This window comes from Artemia sp. Qi Xiang Cuo, chromosome 15 (genome assembly GCF_049724085.1).
Source record: "Artemia sp. Qi Xiang Cuo chromosome 15, ASM4972408v1, whole genome shotgun sequence".
Classification (NCBI taxonomy): Eukaryota; Metazoa; Arthropoda; class Branchiopoda; order Anostraca; family Artemiidae; genus Artemia; species Artemia sp. Qi Xiang Cuo.
In genome coordinates, this window is record NC_142808.1 from 34,415,882 (window position 1) to 34,431,555 (window position 15,674).

Below are 15,674 nucleotides of genomic sequence, written 5' to 3' on the forward strand. Positions count from 1 at the left end.
GGGAAGGTTTAGATCGCGGAGGGGTCCGTATTTTTGCGCGATGTGTTGAGAAAATGAGGACTTAGAGCACTTTATGTGCAATTGTAAGGAGGTGAAGGATTTGAGGGTGGAAACTTTTGGAATTGGGGTAAATGGGAAGGATTGGATGGTTGGAATTTTAAAAAGTAAGTGTAAAGTGGATATTAAGAATGTGAGGAGGTACACGCGTGTAGCTACGCTGCACGGAGATAGATTTTTGGAGGGTGGATGATAGACGGGACAAGAAAAGAATGTTGAAAGTTATTTTATATGGTGTGCTTGAAGCATTTTCTTTTTTCCTTTTTGTAGCCACCATCCATATAGCTTTAATGCATTTAAAATATATTGATAATGTCTGCGATATTTTGTGTAATCATGTTAGTTTTATGGTATTATGTGCCTTATTGTTTTTCTTTTTGCAATTGTTATACTTTTTCATTGTTTTTATTATATACCCTGTTATGTGATGTGGTATTTTTTTGTGTTTTTTTTTTGTTGTTGCCATGGCCCAAAGTGGCTTTTGTTGCAATATCTATCTATCTATCTATAGCAATAACAGTAATTTGAAACTGATTCAATGTTGCGGAACAGCTGCTTCGACTTTTGGCTATCGGTCACCCTAAAAAAGAGTAACTGCTTGGGTCGTAGAAGGTTCCACCAGTACTAGAGTGGTGCACACTATGATTCCAATGAAAATGGCTACAAAGATTATAACCAAAGGCTACTCTTATAGCCTCTGGAGAAACTCGACTCATTCCGAGTGGCTAATACCTCGTCTAGGTATAGCTCAGTCAATCACCTTAGGCTATCACAATTGGATCCAAGCTGGATAACAGGTGTACACCACGGATATAGCCGAAGGGGATTATACCAATAGGCAAAATCGCATTTTCCTATGATGTGGTACTTCTGGGTATCCTCTCGGTCAAGGTGTACCCAACTAAGATTGGGAGGTGAAAACGTATACTCAGTAGGCCTACTACAAATAGATAAACTTAGTTACTGGTAAAAAAGCCAAACAAAACTAAAAGAAAAATATCAGAAACCGTCTATTTTTAACACTTTCTAAGAGGGTGTATATACGCGGATACGCGGCGTTTTACCAATCGTGGACAAGAAGTTGGCAGCACAATAAAAAGAGAGTATGAACCTTGTTAGAATCATACAAAAGCAGAAAAAAATCCCTACATAAACTATAGAATTCTGGGCGGATGTCTCATGCCCTGGTGCAATATTAAATTGTAGCCCTAGTTTATCGCGTTGTTATTTACAAAAAAAAATATAAAGAAACAGAGGGGAAATATGAAAAAAACAATAGGCCATTAATGTGATAAATAGTTGGGGTTTCCTAGCCCCAACAATAACTAACTAATTTGTAGGATTCAAGTAGGGTCGTACTAATGTCGGATATGAATTTTAAGAAGGTCGACACAAGAGTATTCATCTTCACAAACTCATCCAGAATTAATGTTAAAAATAACAGTTAATATGCTATAAAAAGTAATTAGAAACAATAGCAATAAGGTAATTAACCTATTACTGGCAGGCTGCCATTACATTGGTAATACCTCGCTGTTGTTTTTGTATCTATCAATAAATTATCGTCAGTTATTGGCAGGTTCCTGGGGTTTCTAGTGGTTGGCGGAAGGTGGTTCACAGAGAACGTCTACTTAGTGAATGCTTAAAAATTGAAATGCAATATTGGTTACTCAGAAGTTGCAAATTTTCAAAATCTCCTGTGCGTGCACTAGACATTGATATATCATTATTGAACTTCAGTAAGCTGAATCTAAGTTTAAACCATACTTTTGATATGGGTAACTGGTACATTACCAGACTAATTACTATATTGATCAGAAACTAGTTCTTCACTGAATCATAACTAGCGTATATTATCGCTTTTCAGACAATACTTTCTTCGAAATTTAATCAAACTAATAGAGCAAGGAAAAGGAACAAGAACGAAGATTTTTTCGTGAGTCCTGAGGAACCCCTCAGGACTGCAAGCTTTAAAATCCACTGTAGTTGCAGGAATTCAACCTCCAGCGCTTTGAGAAATTTTAATCACTTCTTAAGTTAGCTATACTTGAAAAATAATTTAACGACTACTGCAGACTAAATATAGTATTTCCCAGGTACTCGATACGATACCGATTTTAAGTGGTATCGTATCAATGGATCATTACTCTTGAACACAGTTTCGATAAAAATATTCTACCCTATTCTGCTTTCAATACACGATTTCTACCGATGTCCCGAGTGCGGTCACTTCACTTGCTAGACCAAACGGAAAACTCATTTTAGCCATATTACGTAGAGGTCGTAATTGTGTTCTGAAAGTAGTCACGCCCTAGATGCGATTATTTACCCTAGCAGCAAAATACAAGAGCCAACAAGAAAAATTTCTATTGAAAAATATTACTTTCAGCCATGGCATATGTCTGGAAAGCGATCCATCATCATCCCCACTACCTTGACATTCGCTAGGGCTGTCTGGTGCTTGATCATCACTTAGTATTCCTGGGGATTCTTCTCCGGATATGTCATGAATTTCGGATTCACTTTTTTCTGAAGAGGATACTTTTCGTTTACTTCGTACAGAATCTGTCCTTTTTGGTAGAGCTATAATTGAAAAATGTTAAGAGTCCACAGAAGAAAACCTTCTGTTGTGTTGACTTATTGATTTGTCTTGCGCTTATTCTATTTCATTTAGATTTTCCAGGACTGTTCCAGATTTTTTTTTTCATATTTTAAGACACCCCAAAAACCTAACTTGGCTGTAATACAAATGAAGTGATAAGAAAGTTTTTTTTATTAAAAATTCCAGATAGCACTACGCCGTCAATTACACCATAGGACTACACATTCAAAACCTTGTTTGCAGGTTTAAAATTCTCTTTTTATTATAAATTAATATTTATTTTGAAAATCCAAAAAACACTTGTACCAGATCAGCTGTTTTAAAAAAGTTTGTTAGAATTTACAAAGAAAAGTCGTTTTGCTTTTTTTTTTCTATTTTAAGAAACAAAATCGAAGTTTGTACACACAAAAAATTGAAATCCTGGCCAACCGGGCAGCTGAAATTAAGTTTCATCCAAAGTCTTGTCAAAACTAAGATAAACCTACATAATTCAAGCACCAACAGAAACATATCAGTTTTTTAAATACATATTTACCTTTATAGTACTAAATAGTCCCTTTTTGGTACCAAATGTTTTTTTTTTTAATTTTTACTGTCATTTTCACTTGATTTTGGAAAATTGGCTCCAACTTTGTATATGCTCCACTTTGTAGATGCTACTTTGTATTGGCTCCAATGCTTTATATATGTCAATTCACGTTAGCCTGAATTGATGGTGTCTCAAGGTACAGTTGTTTATGTAACGACGAATAGTACAGCCCAGATTTAAATGGTTCCGCATAATTTTTTCAAACAAACTCAGCTTAATTCTACTTTAAATCGACATAGATTCACACAACTGTGTTTAAGATCTATGATCAAAAGGAATATTTGAATAGACTACATTCAAGAAAAGAATACTTTCATTCTCCCAAGACAGTGACAAAAAACCTTTACACCAAATTATTTTGGCTACCTATATCACATATAGCCATCCTTAACAAAAATACACACATGAAAAAGAGACCAAAACAAACAAAACATATTTACAATTGAAAGGTACGGATAAGGAAAGAACTTTAACAGCAATAATCATCACCGCTTCAAGGAATCTAAGCTACGAGCGTATTTTATGCTAATTTTCGGTATCAATACTGAATTTAGTGCCAAGGCATTAAGAAAAATTGCCAGAAATATCGATTGTCAATATATTGGGCGAAAATAACTTAACTTTTAGGAGCTCTTCTACATTTCAAAAAATATCTATAAAACATTTATGTTTTGTCCAATAGTTTCATATATTTTTAACGCATCAATGGAAAATAATAGTTTATGTCTCAAGAAACAAAAAAAGTAACAAAAAAAAAAAAAAAAAAATGCTTTTTAGCGGCGAATTCAAATTTTACAATCACAGTTTTTCAGTACAGTTTTTGTGCAACCGGTTTTTTGTAGAACTTATTGCCAAAATTAATTGCATTGTATTTCCGAAAAATTTACTTCAATCTCCAAGGAAAATTTTCAAGTTAAAAAAAAAAGAAAAACCAAACGCACACAAATTTGGTTCATGTCTGATGAGCGTGTTCCTGGCCACTTACCAAAAAGACTATCTCGTAATTTAAATAAATCTGATTTCTTCATTACAGCCGAATATACATAACTACTTTCTGAGTTTGTTCTGAGTATTAATCATTTCCATAACCAATATAAATGTGCTGATTTCCTCCTTAAGACTATTCCTTCTTCCGCTCGCCTTATTCCCCCTAAAATATCGGTTAGTACTATGAAATTACTGTACACTATCCCCTCAATTAATTTTAAGTACGATTACTATGTTAATGGTATTTTAGGATGCGCAAATATCCGAATATCACAAACATCCTAATGCATAATTATCCTTCCTTATACTTCTTAAAAACTTCAAATATCCTTAGTCACACTGATTGAGAATTTTCCGTTTAAATGGTAAAGCCCCTTATCTCCGTTCTTCGCAGAGCCAAACTGCAACCAGTGGCGTTAATTCAAGAAAATATAGGGGAGGCGAAAATTCATTTCGATATCTAAGGCAGGAGTGGGACAATTTTGACGTTTTTCAATGAAAATACCACCCAGAAAGGTACTTTCAAAACCCAAAGGGGGGAGGGGTCAAGGGACACGGGCCCTCTGTGCGTTTTTTTTTTAATTTAGGGGAGATTTCTATAAAAATACAAAAAAAGGTATTTTTCTAATTCCAGAGAAGAGACCCCCCCCTCCTCAATTGACAGGTAGTCACGATAAAACTACCTGAAATGGCAATTTAAAAATTTTTCCAATAAACTCCTATATTTTTCACACATCAGTGGGAGATAATAGTTTCTGCCTCAAGAAACAAATAAGTAGCTATGAAAAATACTTTTAGGTGGCGAATTCGAACTTGCAATCACAGTTTTTCCAGTACGGGTTTTCGCAACCGGTTTTTTCTTAAGCTTATTACCACAGTTAATTGCAAAGGATTTCCAACAAGTTATTCTAATCTTAAGGAAGCATTTAATTGCAACACAGTTAATTGCAAATGATTTCCAAAAAGTTATTCTAATCTTAAGGAAGCATTTTCTGATGCATTTTGATGTTAAAAATGAAAAACGCACACATATATGGTTCACGTATGATGGATAGGCAGTGTGTACGTGGTCACTTACCAAAAATATATCTCGTAACCTAAATAAATCCGAGTTCCTCATTACAGCTGGATATTCATAAATATTTTCTGAGTTTTTTCTGAGTATTAATCATATTCACGACCAATACAAATGTGCTGAATTTAGTTTTGTCTTTATTCTTCAATGTCATTATTTTAAGTGTATTTAAGCCAAATACAATGGCTAAAATTTTGGGCATTTTCAGTTAACTCTAACGATTCTTGCTGTTGGTGCTCTGCTTAGTGCAAATAAAGACGGTTTACAAGCAATTTTGGGGAAAAAAAAATCAGAAGAGCACAAACTAACAAAAAAAACCCCTTTTTTAAAATTTAAACTCTTAGTTTATTCCTTTCTTTTCCTGAAATGGTGGCTTCTTTGAATGTATGGTGATTAAGGTGTGCCTTATCTTTTAGAAGATCTAACCAGATTCATTGCGACTAAATGTCGTAGTACAATGCTAACTTTCATAGCATAAAAAGAATAAACTATTGAAAAAAGTTTATTGCTAAACACATATTGTTATTTTTGTTTTAATAGTATTACCTTCATTCTCTTCTTTCCTTTTCAGCTTAAGACTCCTTCTTTTTGAAGAACTGGAAATTGTTCCCCTTCGCAGTAAATGCGACCTTGAACTTGATCTCCTACGACTGTCAGTATCTTCAGCCTAAAATAACGGAAAAAGATGTAACAACGATTTGGGCAGACTACTAGAAGTTATTAGAGACTTAACAGACTATTAGAGACTTAACAAACTATTAGAGGCTTAACAGACTATTAGAAAATTAACAGATTATTAGAGACTTAACAGACTATTAGAAAAAAGCTTCATCTTCATGGTTGCTTATTCCAATAGTGACAATATGCTAAAGCACATGACTGTAACAAATTAACTAGAAAAAATAAATGTAGACTCTTACTTAAAAAAGCCACATTTTGACAGTTAAAAGGTGCCATAATGTCTTTGAACATTATTTCATTCATTATTTTAACCAATTTTAAATACAAAATTGCTTGGTATTTATTTTAATATCTAATTGCTCTAACCTTGAAGTAGCACATGCTACTTTGGATTTTTGCTGTTACTATTTTATTTTATTCTGTGTATATTGACATGCTCATGATAGCTTAAAGCTATCATTGAATAAACCCACCCTGCACTATTTTGATATTAATACTAAAAAAAGAAAGAAAATACATTTTTCAAACACAATTAAAGAATCATATTAAACCTAAAAGGAGCAAAAAAATTTATTTTATAATATAATGTTTGATATAATATTTATTTGCCAAGAAAAAAGCCAGCCGGGTCGCGGGAAACAACATAAGAACAATATTGAAGGGGGGGGTTGATATTCCTTCTTATATTGGACAAAACCTCCAATGTCACCAGAGTAATCTGGCGGTACCCCAGAAGCCAGCGTAACATCTACGCGCCACGGATTTCTGCTTGTCCCGTCTCTGGTCGTTTACACAACCGTCAGGGTTTTTTGACAAGTGTACTTTCACTGTGGTATAAAATGCCTCACTACTTGGCCCCAGGCACCATAAAGATTGAACTCCCCCTCAAGGAAAGATCTCTTGCTTAGTATAAGACTCTCTTCCTATACCAAGCTAACCTAATCTCAGCCTCTCTGTAGGCTTCGGACTTTACCTACGCTAATCAAAAAAGTCAAAGGTATACAGAAAAGAACTTTTACTGTATTCTCTGAACTCAATATAAGAACTAAAACTAAAAAGTCTTATAATTAACAAATGCTGTTTGAGACGCGCTGTGCTCTGGACCTCCTTTTGAATGGCTAAGTCAAATTGAAATTGCCCAGCATCTTTTGAAGCTTTTGGATCTAAATTTAAGGTGTATGAGTAATCGCTGGTCTGTATTTTCAGGCTTAGATTAATTAGCGAAATCTTTCCCGACGTCACGTAGTAACAGCTTGCCTCAAGGTTTAAATATATAATTGAAGATAAAATGAGTTAAATTTTCAAAAAGTTATTTTTTCTGATAAACAGGACCAAAGGTCCCAACTAAGAAAATTATAGAATATACACAAAAAAAATAAATAATTAAAAAAGTAAAACTATTCCAAAAATTTTTCTCGATGGACCATACCCAAACTTATGAATCTACAACAAGTTTTATAACAATACAATTTTTATTTTCGAAAACCCCAACAAACAACCCTTCATCCCTTTTTTCTACCATAAATTTCCTTTCTCAAGTCTCCCAACTCTACACAATCAGCAAAAAGATGGAATGAATCTTCATCATTTTCTCCACGCATCGGGCAAAACATAATGGCGATCTTTAAGTGGTCATTCTATAACGATCTATAACGATTGTAACGATTTGTAACGATTTAAAATTCTTGAACACCAATAAGTTAAACAATAATAATGAAATATAAATAAATATTTGCATTTCTTGAAATGTGGATGATTCAAGATATATACCCCATACAAACTGAGGTTTAACCTTACATACCGAGACCAGTAGCAGATGCAATGAATTATCAAAGCCTAGGACAATTTCATTACTGAACAATTGGTAAAATAATCTACATACTTGAAAAAACACCAATGCTTTAATAAATAGGGAAAAATGACTAGTCTCTGAATCCAATCTAAATTCCTCAAGCTGATGAATTTAGAGCTTTATTCAACACCAGACGCAATAAACTGTTAGAACAGACAAGTGCCTTCAATCGATTTTCTCTATCTCTCTTGTTTAATGTTACCTGTGTTGAAGAAACTGAGTTTTATAAAGGTACTTTGTAATGTAAAGGTACTTTATTTTTGTAATGTAAAGGTACTTAAATTTGTAAAGGTACTTTGTAATGTAAAGGTACTTTATTTTTGTAATGTAAAGGTACTTAAATTTGTAAAGGTACTTTGTAATGTAAAGGTACTTTATTTTTGTAATGTAAAGGTACTTAAATTTGTAAAGGTACTTTATTTTTGTAATGTAAAGGTACTTAAATTTGTAAAGGTACTTTATTTATTTTCAACACACTAACTTGTGCTACCGATCCACACAAGCTCAACTACAGGATTTTAACCGGTATTATGCACTTTACTGGAGAGTACACGCCCACATTTACTACATACATGCATACATACACTACATACACTTTACTGGAGATTAAAAAAAGAGTTTAGTGTTTTGGTTGTTATTAATACTGTTGGTTTTTCTACATGAATGATTTTTTAGATACAAAGATAGCACAAATCAGCTTTGATACAAAACTTCAGCTCCAAACTTCAAATTATTTCTGTGTTTAGAAACAAAGACAGGACAAATCAGTTTTGATAAAAAACTTCAGCTCCCAACTTCAAATTATTTCTGTGAGTGAAAAATCTGATCAATTCTGAAAAAAATAATTAAAATTCTCAACATTTTGAAACACAATCAGATACAAAATACAAACATAATAGCTTTTGAATCACTAAAGTTCCAACATTTTAGTGATTATATATTATTTATAAAAGTAAATTTTAAAACTTACCAGTGCGTTGAGTGTAGACTTGCTGCTTGTCAACGATTCATCGTCTGGCTCGTGAAGAACAAAACTGATTTTGCGATCAACCAAGGCACCTGAAGAAAAAAAGTAGAGCCAAATGCCATAAATGTCTGAAGATTCTACAAACCTTACAGGAAAAGCAGTAACAATGCAGCTATTACAATTCAATAAATATAAAAACGGAACATTATTACCGTTATGTATATATATATATATATATATATATATATATATATATATATATATATATATATATATATTATATATATATATATATACGTAAAATTCAGCAGCCATAAAGAAACTATGACAAATAATGAAGATTAAAGGAAATTATATCCAATAGTACTTATTTTCACGTTTTTATTTCAGTTCTTTTTTCGTCTTCCTGAGAAACCCTTTCCTGATCAATTTAGAAGTTACAGCAATAAATCCTAGGGCCAAGAAGGCTAAAGTGGAAAAATAATTCAAAGGATTGGTTCCTCTTCTGACAAAGGGGGCCCAAAAAGAGGCCAAATTTTTTTGATTGACGTGAAACTTGCATATATTAATGGTCTATTAAAAACATTCCTGCCCCTCAAATGCAGCCCAAAAAAGGGTCAGAAAAATACAACTAAACATTTTCCAACCCGCTTCAAATAGAAAGGGTTTTCTTAGAAACTTGGAAGGAGGCTAATTCGATTGGCAATTGACAGTTCTAATGCCCTTCTTAAAAACCAAAACTTATTAAAGAACCATCAGCCTCTCCTCGGTTCCTTTTCTGCTCTCCAGCCCTTCCCTAACTCCTATGATATCCAATCAAAATTTGTGATATCTATTTTTTTCAAAACCTTCGACATGCTTTATACATTTGCCTTTGGGGTTGATATCAGTCCCAAAGCCCCAGTGTTAACCTTTATTTTACCCTGGTATGATAAATCAGCATCTAAAAATACAAAGAAAGAATTAAAATAGAATAAAAATGTGAAAAAAAATACTATAGGACACCAGGATTAGGCAACCTTTTTTGGCTCCGGGTCAAGATCAACCACAACGTAAACATTAAAGGGACGTTTGGGTCACTGATATTTTCAGTTTAAAACGGTCTTTTAGTCAATAATAAGAAAAATTGTTGAAAATAATTATAATGCACTTCTAAACTATCATTATTATTATCAAAATTAAAAAACTTCCTCGGGCCATTCCACGGTGACCCACGGGTGATTGGTTGACTATCCCCTGTTCTACACCCCCTATTCTGCAACATTTTGGAAAATAGCTAAATAAATTCCAAAATTCCTCATTTTTTTCATTATTTTTATTTGTCATACTTTCTGTGCGGCTGCTCAATTTTACGTGTAGAGGGAATTTTTGGGGAGAGGGGGGAGGGACCAGAAACCACCAAACCACGATAAACACCCAAAATAAAACCAGTTTCGTTTTTTTAAGCTTCCCTATTATATTATGTAACATTATTGGTTTGTTCTAAAAAATTAGATTTTATAGGATAGGCCAATCGAAAAAAAGAACAAAAACTCTGAACAGAATAGGGCGAAGGCTGAGCATGCGTTGGTGTTCAGGCAGCTTGGTACAGAGATGAGTTGTCAGTATGGATATGAATAAAATATTCAATGATTAATAGTGCAACCTAAATCAATGCTTTGACTATTCGAATGAATGGGATGAGTACTTGCACATATTTGATTAGGTCTACACTCGGTAACATAGTAAATGAATGAATTTATTTAGAACTTGAACTCGCAAAGAGTTTTTGACTTTCTAGTCTAATATGGTAATACAGCAGCATATTAAAATAATCAGTACCAAACATGGAAAATATAGTGGTTGGTTTGTGCCCCAAAATTTTCGACGGCAATTTCCCTATCATGAATGAGATTTTTCTACTTTCTTAAGCATATATCACCTTGATTTAATTGCCCGTACTTCTTAGATTTATAAACTTTGAATTATATATTTATATGAAATACACTGCATAAAAATTTTAACATTTTCAGGTTATTCAAGAAGTCATTGCTACTGAAACTCTGTTTAATAAAAGAAAAGACGGTTTATAGCATTTATTTATAGCACAAGTTAAAAAGAAAAATTAAGCCTAAAAAAAACCTTTGTTTCAGTTCAAAACTCGCATGACAATAAACATGTCAGAATTTATTTTTAAAAACGATATTGTCAATAGTTTAAAAATGACATGTTGCAAACTTTTTAAATCCATGAAAATCCAAAACCACACGAGTACAAAGATTATTGCTAGAGATTATTATCGCTAGATTAGAGATAAACGTTATCGTTGGAGATCAACCAGCAAAATTCTGCAACAATATTTTGTCTTTGTTCACAGTTTTCCTGATTACTGCTTACTATAAGCCAACGGTTGATTTAGGAGAATACACTTTTGAATAAGCATTTTCCCATAAGGAAAAACTGCTCATTAAAATCTTTGACCAATAAGATCATGAGAACATCCCTCTTTTTACTTATCTAATTAAAAAAAAAAATGATTTCTAAAAAAGAAGTTTTTCAAAGAAAAGGTATAGAGCAGAAAACCTAATAAGAGCAGAAATAAAGCCCTTTAGTAAATCAAACTTAAAACGAACAAGAATTTAAAGTCAATGTAGAAACGAAGTCTAAAACGAGTAGAAATCAAACAGTTTATTGTGACGAACTGTAAGTAAGGAAAGACTCGGGCAATAACAACCAAAACTCTAATAAAAGAATCTTGAAGGTAATAAATACTTTAAAAGAATTGACTCTTAATGCTGATTCTAAATTTTTGAAATTAATTAATTTTACCGATCAAAAGCTGCGAGTCGAAGATAATTAGCCTGATATTTGAAAAAGGGGTGCACCCCCAAAAAGGCAAGGGATCTTGAGGAAAATCCTACCATTAAATTCAGTATATCAGAAAACCCTACTGTAGAGGCTTCAACAAAAATCTGAAATTTTGCATTTTTTCCCTGAAGAAATATCTCAGTTGCGCCTTTATTTGTTTTCTTTTTCCCAGAGGTGATCGCATCAGACCGACGGTCCTAGAAGATCGGGAAAGGCTTCAATCGAACGGAAATTAAGATTTCTAGCACACTTTTCAGTGACCAAAAAGATTAGTCCAAAATGGCGGTTTCTCCTATTGCGAGGAACAAAACTACGATTTTGCCCGAAAGAGGACCAAATTACTATCGATTCAAAATTCTCAGAGATCCAATCCATTTGAAAGTTTCAAATAACTATATATTGAGATTCCCAGCGGCAGAGTTTTCGAGTATAACTCACTGTGTAGGCACCCTCTGTAAATATTTTCTTTTCCATTGATTTATGTGTTATTTTCAAGTGTTATTTTGTCTTGTAGTGATTTAATGAGAAATTAAATGAACTTGAACTTGAACAGAGGAATTGATGGCATGTCCAAAAATTGTTTTTACATATTAGGTTCCTCTTGGCCTAAAGACCTACGGCTGCAAGTTTCAAACTGATCAGGGATACAAAACTTTTTTTACCCTATCCCCTGCCCCACAAAAAACAGCAGTCCCATGTAATTGGCCAGTTTTACTATTTTGGACCTTTTCTCCAAGGGCTGTGGGGTCATGTCCTCCCCACAAAGCATATTCATCGGACTTTTAACTAATTTGAACGAAATGGATATTTCAAAATTTTGATCAGATGGCTTGGGGAGCTACGGAGAGAAGGGTAGCAAAACAGGGCACGGGAAGGGGCCTGGTTGTCCCCCATCAGAATCGAATCTCAAGAAGGACACTAGAACAGTCATTTCCAATCAAATGAGCCTTCCGAAGTTTCTATGACCCCCCCTTCCATGCAAAGTGGCCTGGATTTTTTTTTTTTTTAATAATACACTGAGAGCTCATGGGTCTTTACTCCGGCAGCCTTTACTGTGAAAGAGAATAGGTTTCACTCTAAATCAATATATCTAGGAAACTAAATGAACATAATTTTCTGGTGTCTTGAAAAATAACTAAAAATGTACTTACAAAATTTGGAAAGATGGAAGCTGATAAGGAGGCAAATGAATCCCTGTTTATTCTTTAAAAGGAATTTAATCTTTTCGATGTCATTATTTTTATAGTTCTAAAAATAGTTTATGAAAGTACGGGGAAATCTCCCTTCAATTGAAAGGTTTTTGACAACAAGGCGTATAAAATAACAAGGAGGGTTTTATATCAACAACTTTTTTCTTTTAGAATCAGTTCTGCTATAAAAACCTAAAATTAATTTTTAAAAAAGTATTGCGAAATATGAATATTTTCAAAAAAATAAGGACTCCTTTTCAGAAACTGTGTATCAGACAGTTCATGGTAACGAAGTGTTTGTGAGGAGCAACCCGGCTCAATGGTAACCAAAACTCTAAAAAACGGAATTTTGAGACCAATAGATACATCAAAAGAGTCAGATTTTTATGCTGATTTCAAATATATAAGTTTCATTACTTTTATCCATCAAAATTTACACACCTGAGAAAATTAGCCTTATTTTCAAGAAAAGGGGGAAACACCCCCTAAATGGCATAGAGCCCTAAACTATACAGACGTTTTCGGGGGGGGGGGATTTTTCTGGTAGTGGGGGTGGGTGGGTCGGGAATTAAGTGGGAGGATCTTTCCAAGGAAGAATTTTTCATGGGGGAAGGGACATTCTTATGAAGGGGGCGCCAAATTTCCCAGCATTATTAAAGAAAAACGATCAGAAATTAAGTAAAAAACAACAACAAGTTTTCAACTGAAAAACTTTCCAACTGAAAACTTTTCCACGTCAAAACTTAAAACAAATAGAAACTATTACGTATATGATTGGGTTCATCCCCTAGTCAATACATCGCTCTTTACGCTAAAGTTTTCTTAGTAATTTCATAAGAGCTATTTATCAGAGGCAACGCTATAACGTTGCCTATAGTAAAGGCCATACGACTCCAATGTTTTATTATTTATTTATTATTTTTTTTCCCAGAGGCATTTCATATGGAAGGGGTCGTCGTATAAACTACAGAGGGGGCTCATTCGATTGGAATTGAGAGTTCTAGTGCCCTTTTTAAGAGTCAAAAATAATTGGAAGGCAACTAACACCCCTTCCACGCCCACCATTTCCCCAAACACATCCAATCAAAATTTTGAGATAGCCATTTTGTTATACGTTGTTGATTTCCAGATAGAAATTATGTTTTTAAGGAGGACACTCCCACCACATCCCTCAGGGCACGGGTTGTAAGTTCTGCCCTGGGGGCATATAAGGTTGTTTGGAAATTGAAAGTTCTTGTTCACTTTTTAAGAGTCAAAAGAGATCGGAGGGCAACTAGCCCCCCTCCCTCCACGCCCTAAATGCATCAGAAAACATTTTTGAGATAGAAATTTTGTTAAAAATAGTTCAAGTTCAGATAACAAAAACTCCGGTGTCGACACAGCGACCCAGGGCCCGGAGGTATGCGTTGTAAGTTATGCCCTGGGGCATATCTGGTTGTTATGGAAGGGATTCTCGTATAAACTTCATAGAGGGCTCATTTGATTGGAAAATGGAAGTTCTTGTTCACTTTTTAAGAGTCAAAAGATATCTGAGGGCAACTAGCCCCCCCCCCCCCTCCATACCCTAAATGCATCAGATACAAATTTTGAAATAGGCATTTTCTTAAAAATAATGACGCAGTAGGTTTTAGACTTTTGCAGTGTGAGAAGGAGGCGATACCCAAACTCTTGTTTGTAGTCATTTTTGTTCGTTTCAAGCTTGATTTGCATATTAAGTTTAAGTTTCACTCGTTTCAGGATTTAATTATTCCTTTACATTCATATATAGTGTGTGTTTATTTGCATTGATTGTTTATTTACTTCCTGTTCATTTTAATTTTAATTTATACTTCAAAAGCAAAATATTTTCTTTCGTTTTCAGCTTGATTTTCATTTTCAATCCAAGCATTACTCACTTTAAGATCTATTTATTCATTTATATTATTAATTGTTGTATGTTTTTGCTATGATTGTTTATTTAATTTCAGTTCGTTTTGGGTTTCATTTATTCTTTGATAGTAATTTGTGGTCGTTGTGAGTTTGAATTTTAACATGTATTTGTATCTGCTGAGCCAAAGTATAAAATAGCCTTTACTTTTCTTTGAAAAACTTACTTTATGGAAAGTTTGTTTAATTAATTCTAATTAACGGCCTTTGTGATTACGGGGTCATTCTTAAAGAATTGGAAAAAAATTTGAAATTTAGCGTAAAGAGCGAGGTATTGACTAGGGGGCGAACCCCCCTAATATACGTAATAAAAATATACGAATATAGCGTAAATATTCGTTACGTAAATTGATTTGCAAGTTACGTATATTTATTATTAATAAAAACATTCGTAAATAAAATTAAACAAATTTAGAGAAAGCCATTTAGCCAAAAAAAAGTAAAATTAATATGCAAATTTTGTTTTAATTATTTATGTACGGTGAGCCAAAATCAAAATCTGCATTAATTCAAAAACGTTCAGAGATTAAATAAAAAAAACGAGTTATAATAACTGAAAATAAGGAGCGACATTAAAACTTAAAACGAACAGAAATTATTCCGAATATGAAAGGGGCTGTCCCCTCCTCAACGCCTCGCTCTTTACGCTAAAGTTCAACTCTGTCTCAGAACTTTAGTTTTAAAAACAACAAAACACACTAAAAACAGGAAATCGTTAAAGGAGATGGAGACAGGCTAAAAAAAGGTTTAAAGGAACCATGTGAGAGGTAAAAAAGAATAAAGCTCTGAATAGAGTTGGGTGGAAGAGGAGCATGCTCGGCTATGTTGACCACAGGCAGATTAGTAGTGCGATCAAATACAAATGTAGTAGTACGAGTGTTCGAGTGCTAGCTTTATTAAT

The 15,674-nt window shown here is 33.6% G+C and overlaps 1 protein-coding gene across 2 annotated transcripts in view; it reads right to left on the reverse strand.

The window, feature by feature from the left end:
* The window catches only part of unc80 (unc80, NALCN channel complex subunit), a 380,168-nt gene that overhangs the window by 122,677 nt on the left and 241,817 nt on the right, over window positions 1–15,674 (reverse strand). For both annotated transcript variants that reach the window (XM_089101793.1, XM_089101792.1), the window contains 3 exons: window positions 8,814–8,902; window positions 5,857–5,977; window positions 2,441–2,640 (listed from right to left, as the gene is read on the reverse strand). In XM_089101793.1, the coding sequence (XP_088957919.1) occupies window positions 2,441–2,640; window positions 5,857–5,977; window positions 8,814–8,902 (410 nt within the window). The remainder of the gene's footprint in view (window positions 1–2,440; window positions 2,641–5,856; window positions 5,978–8,813; window positions 8,903–15,674) is intronic.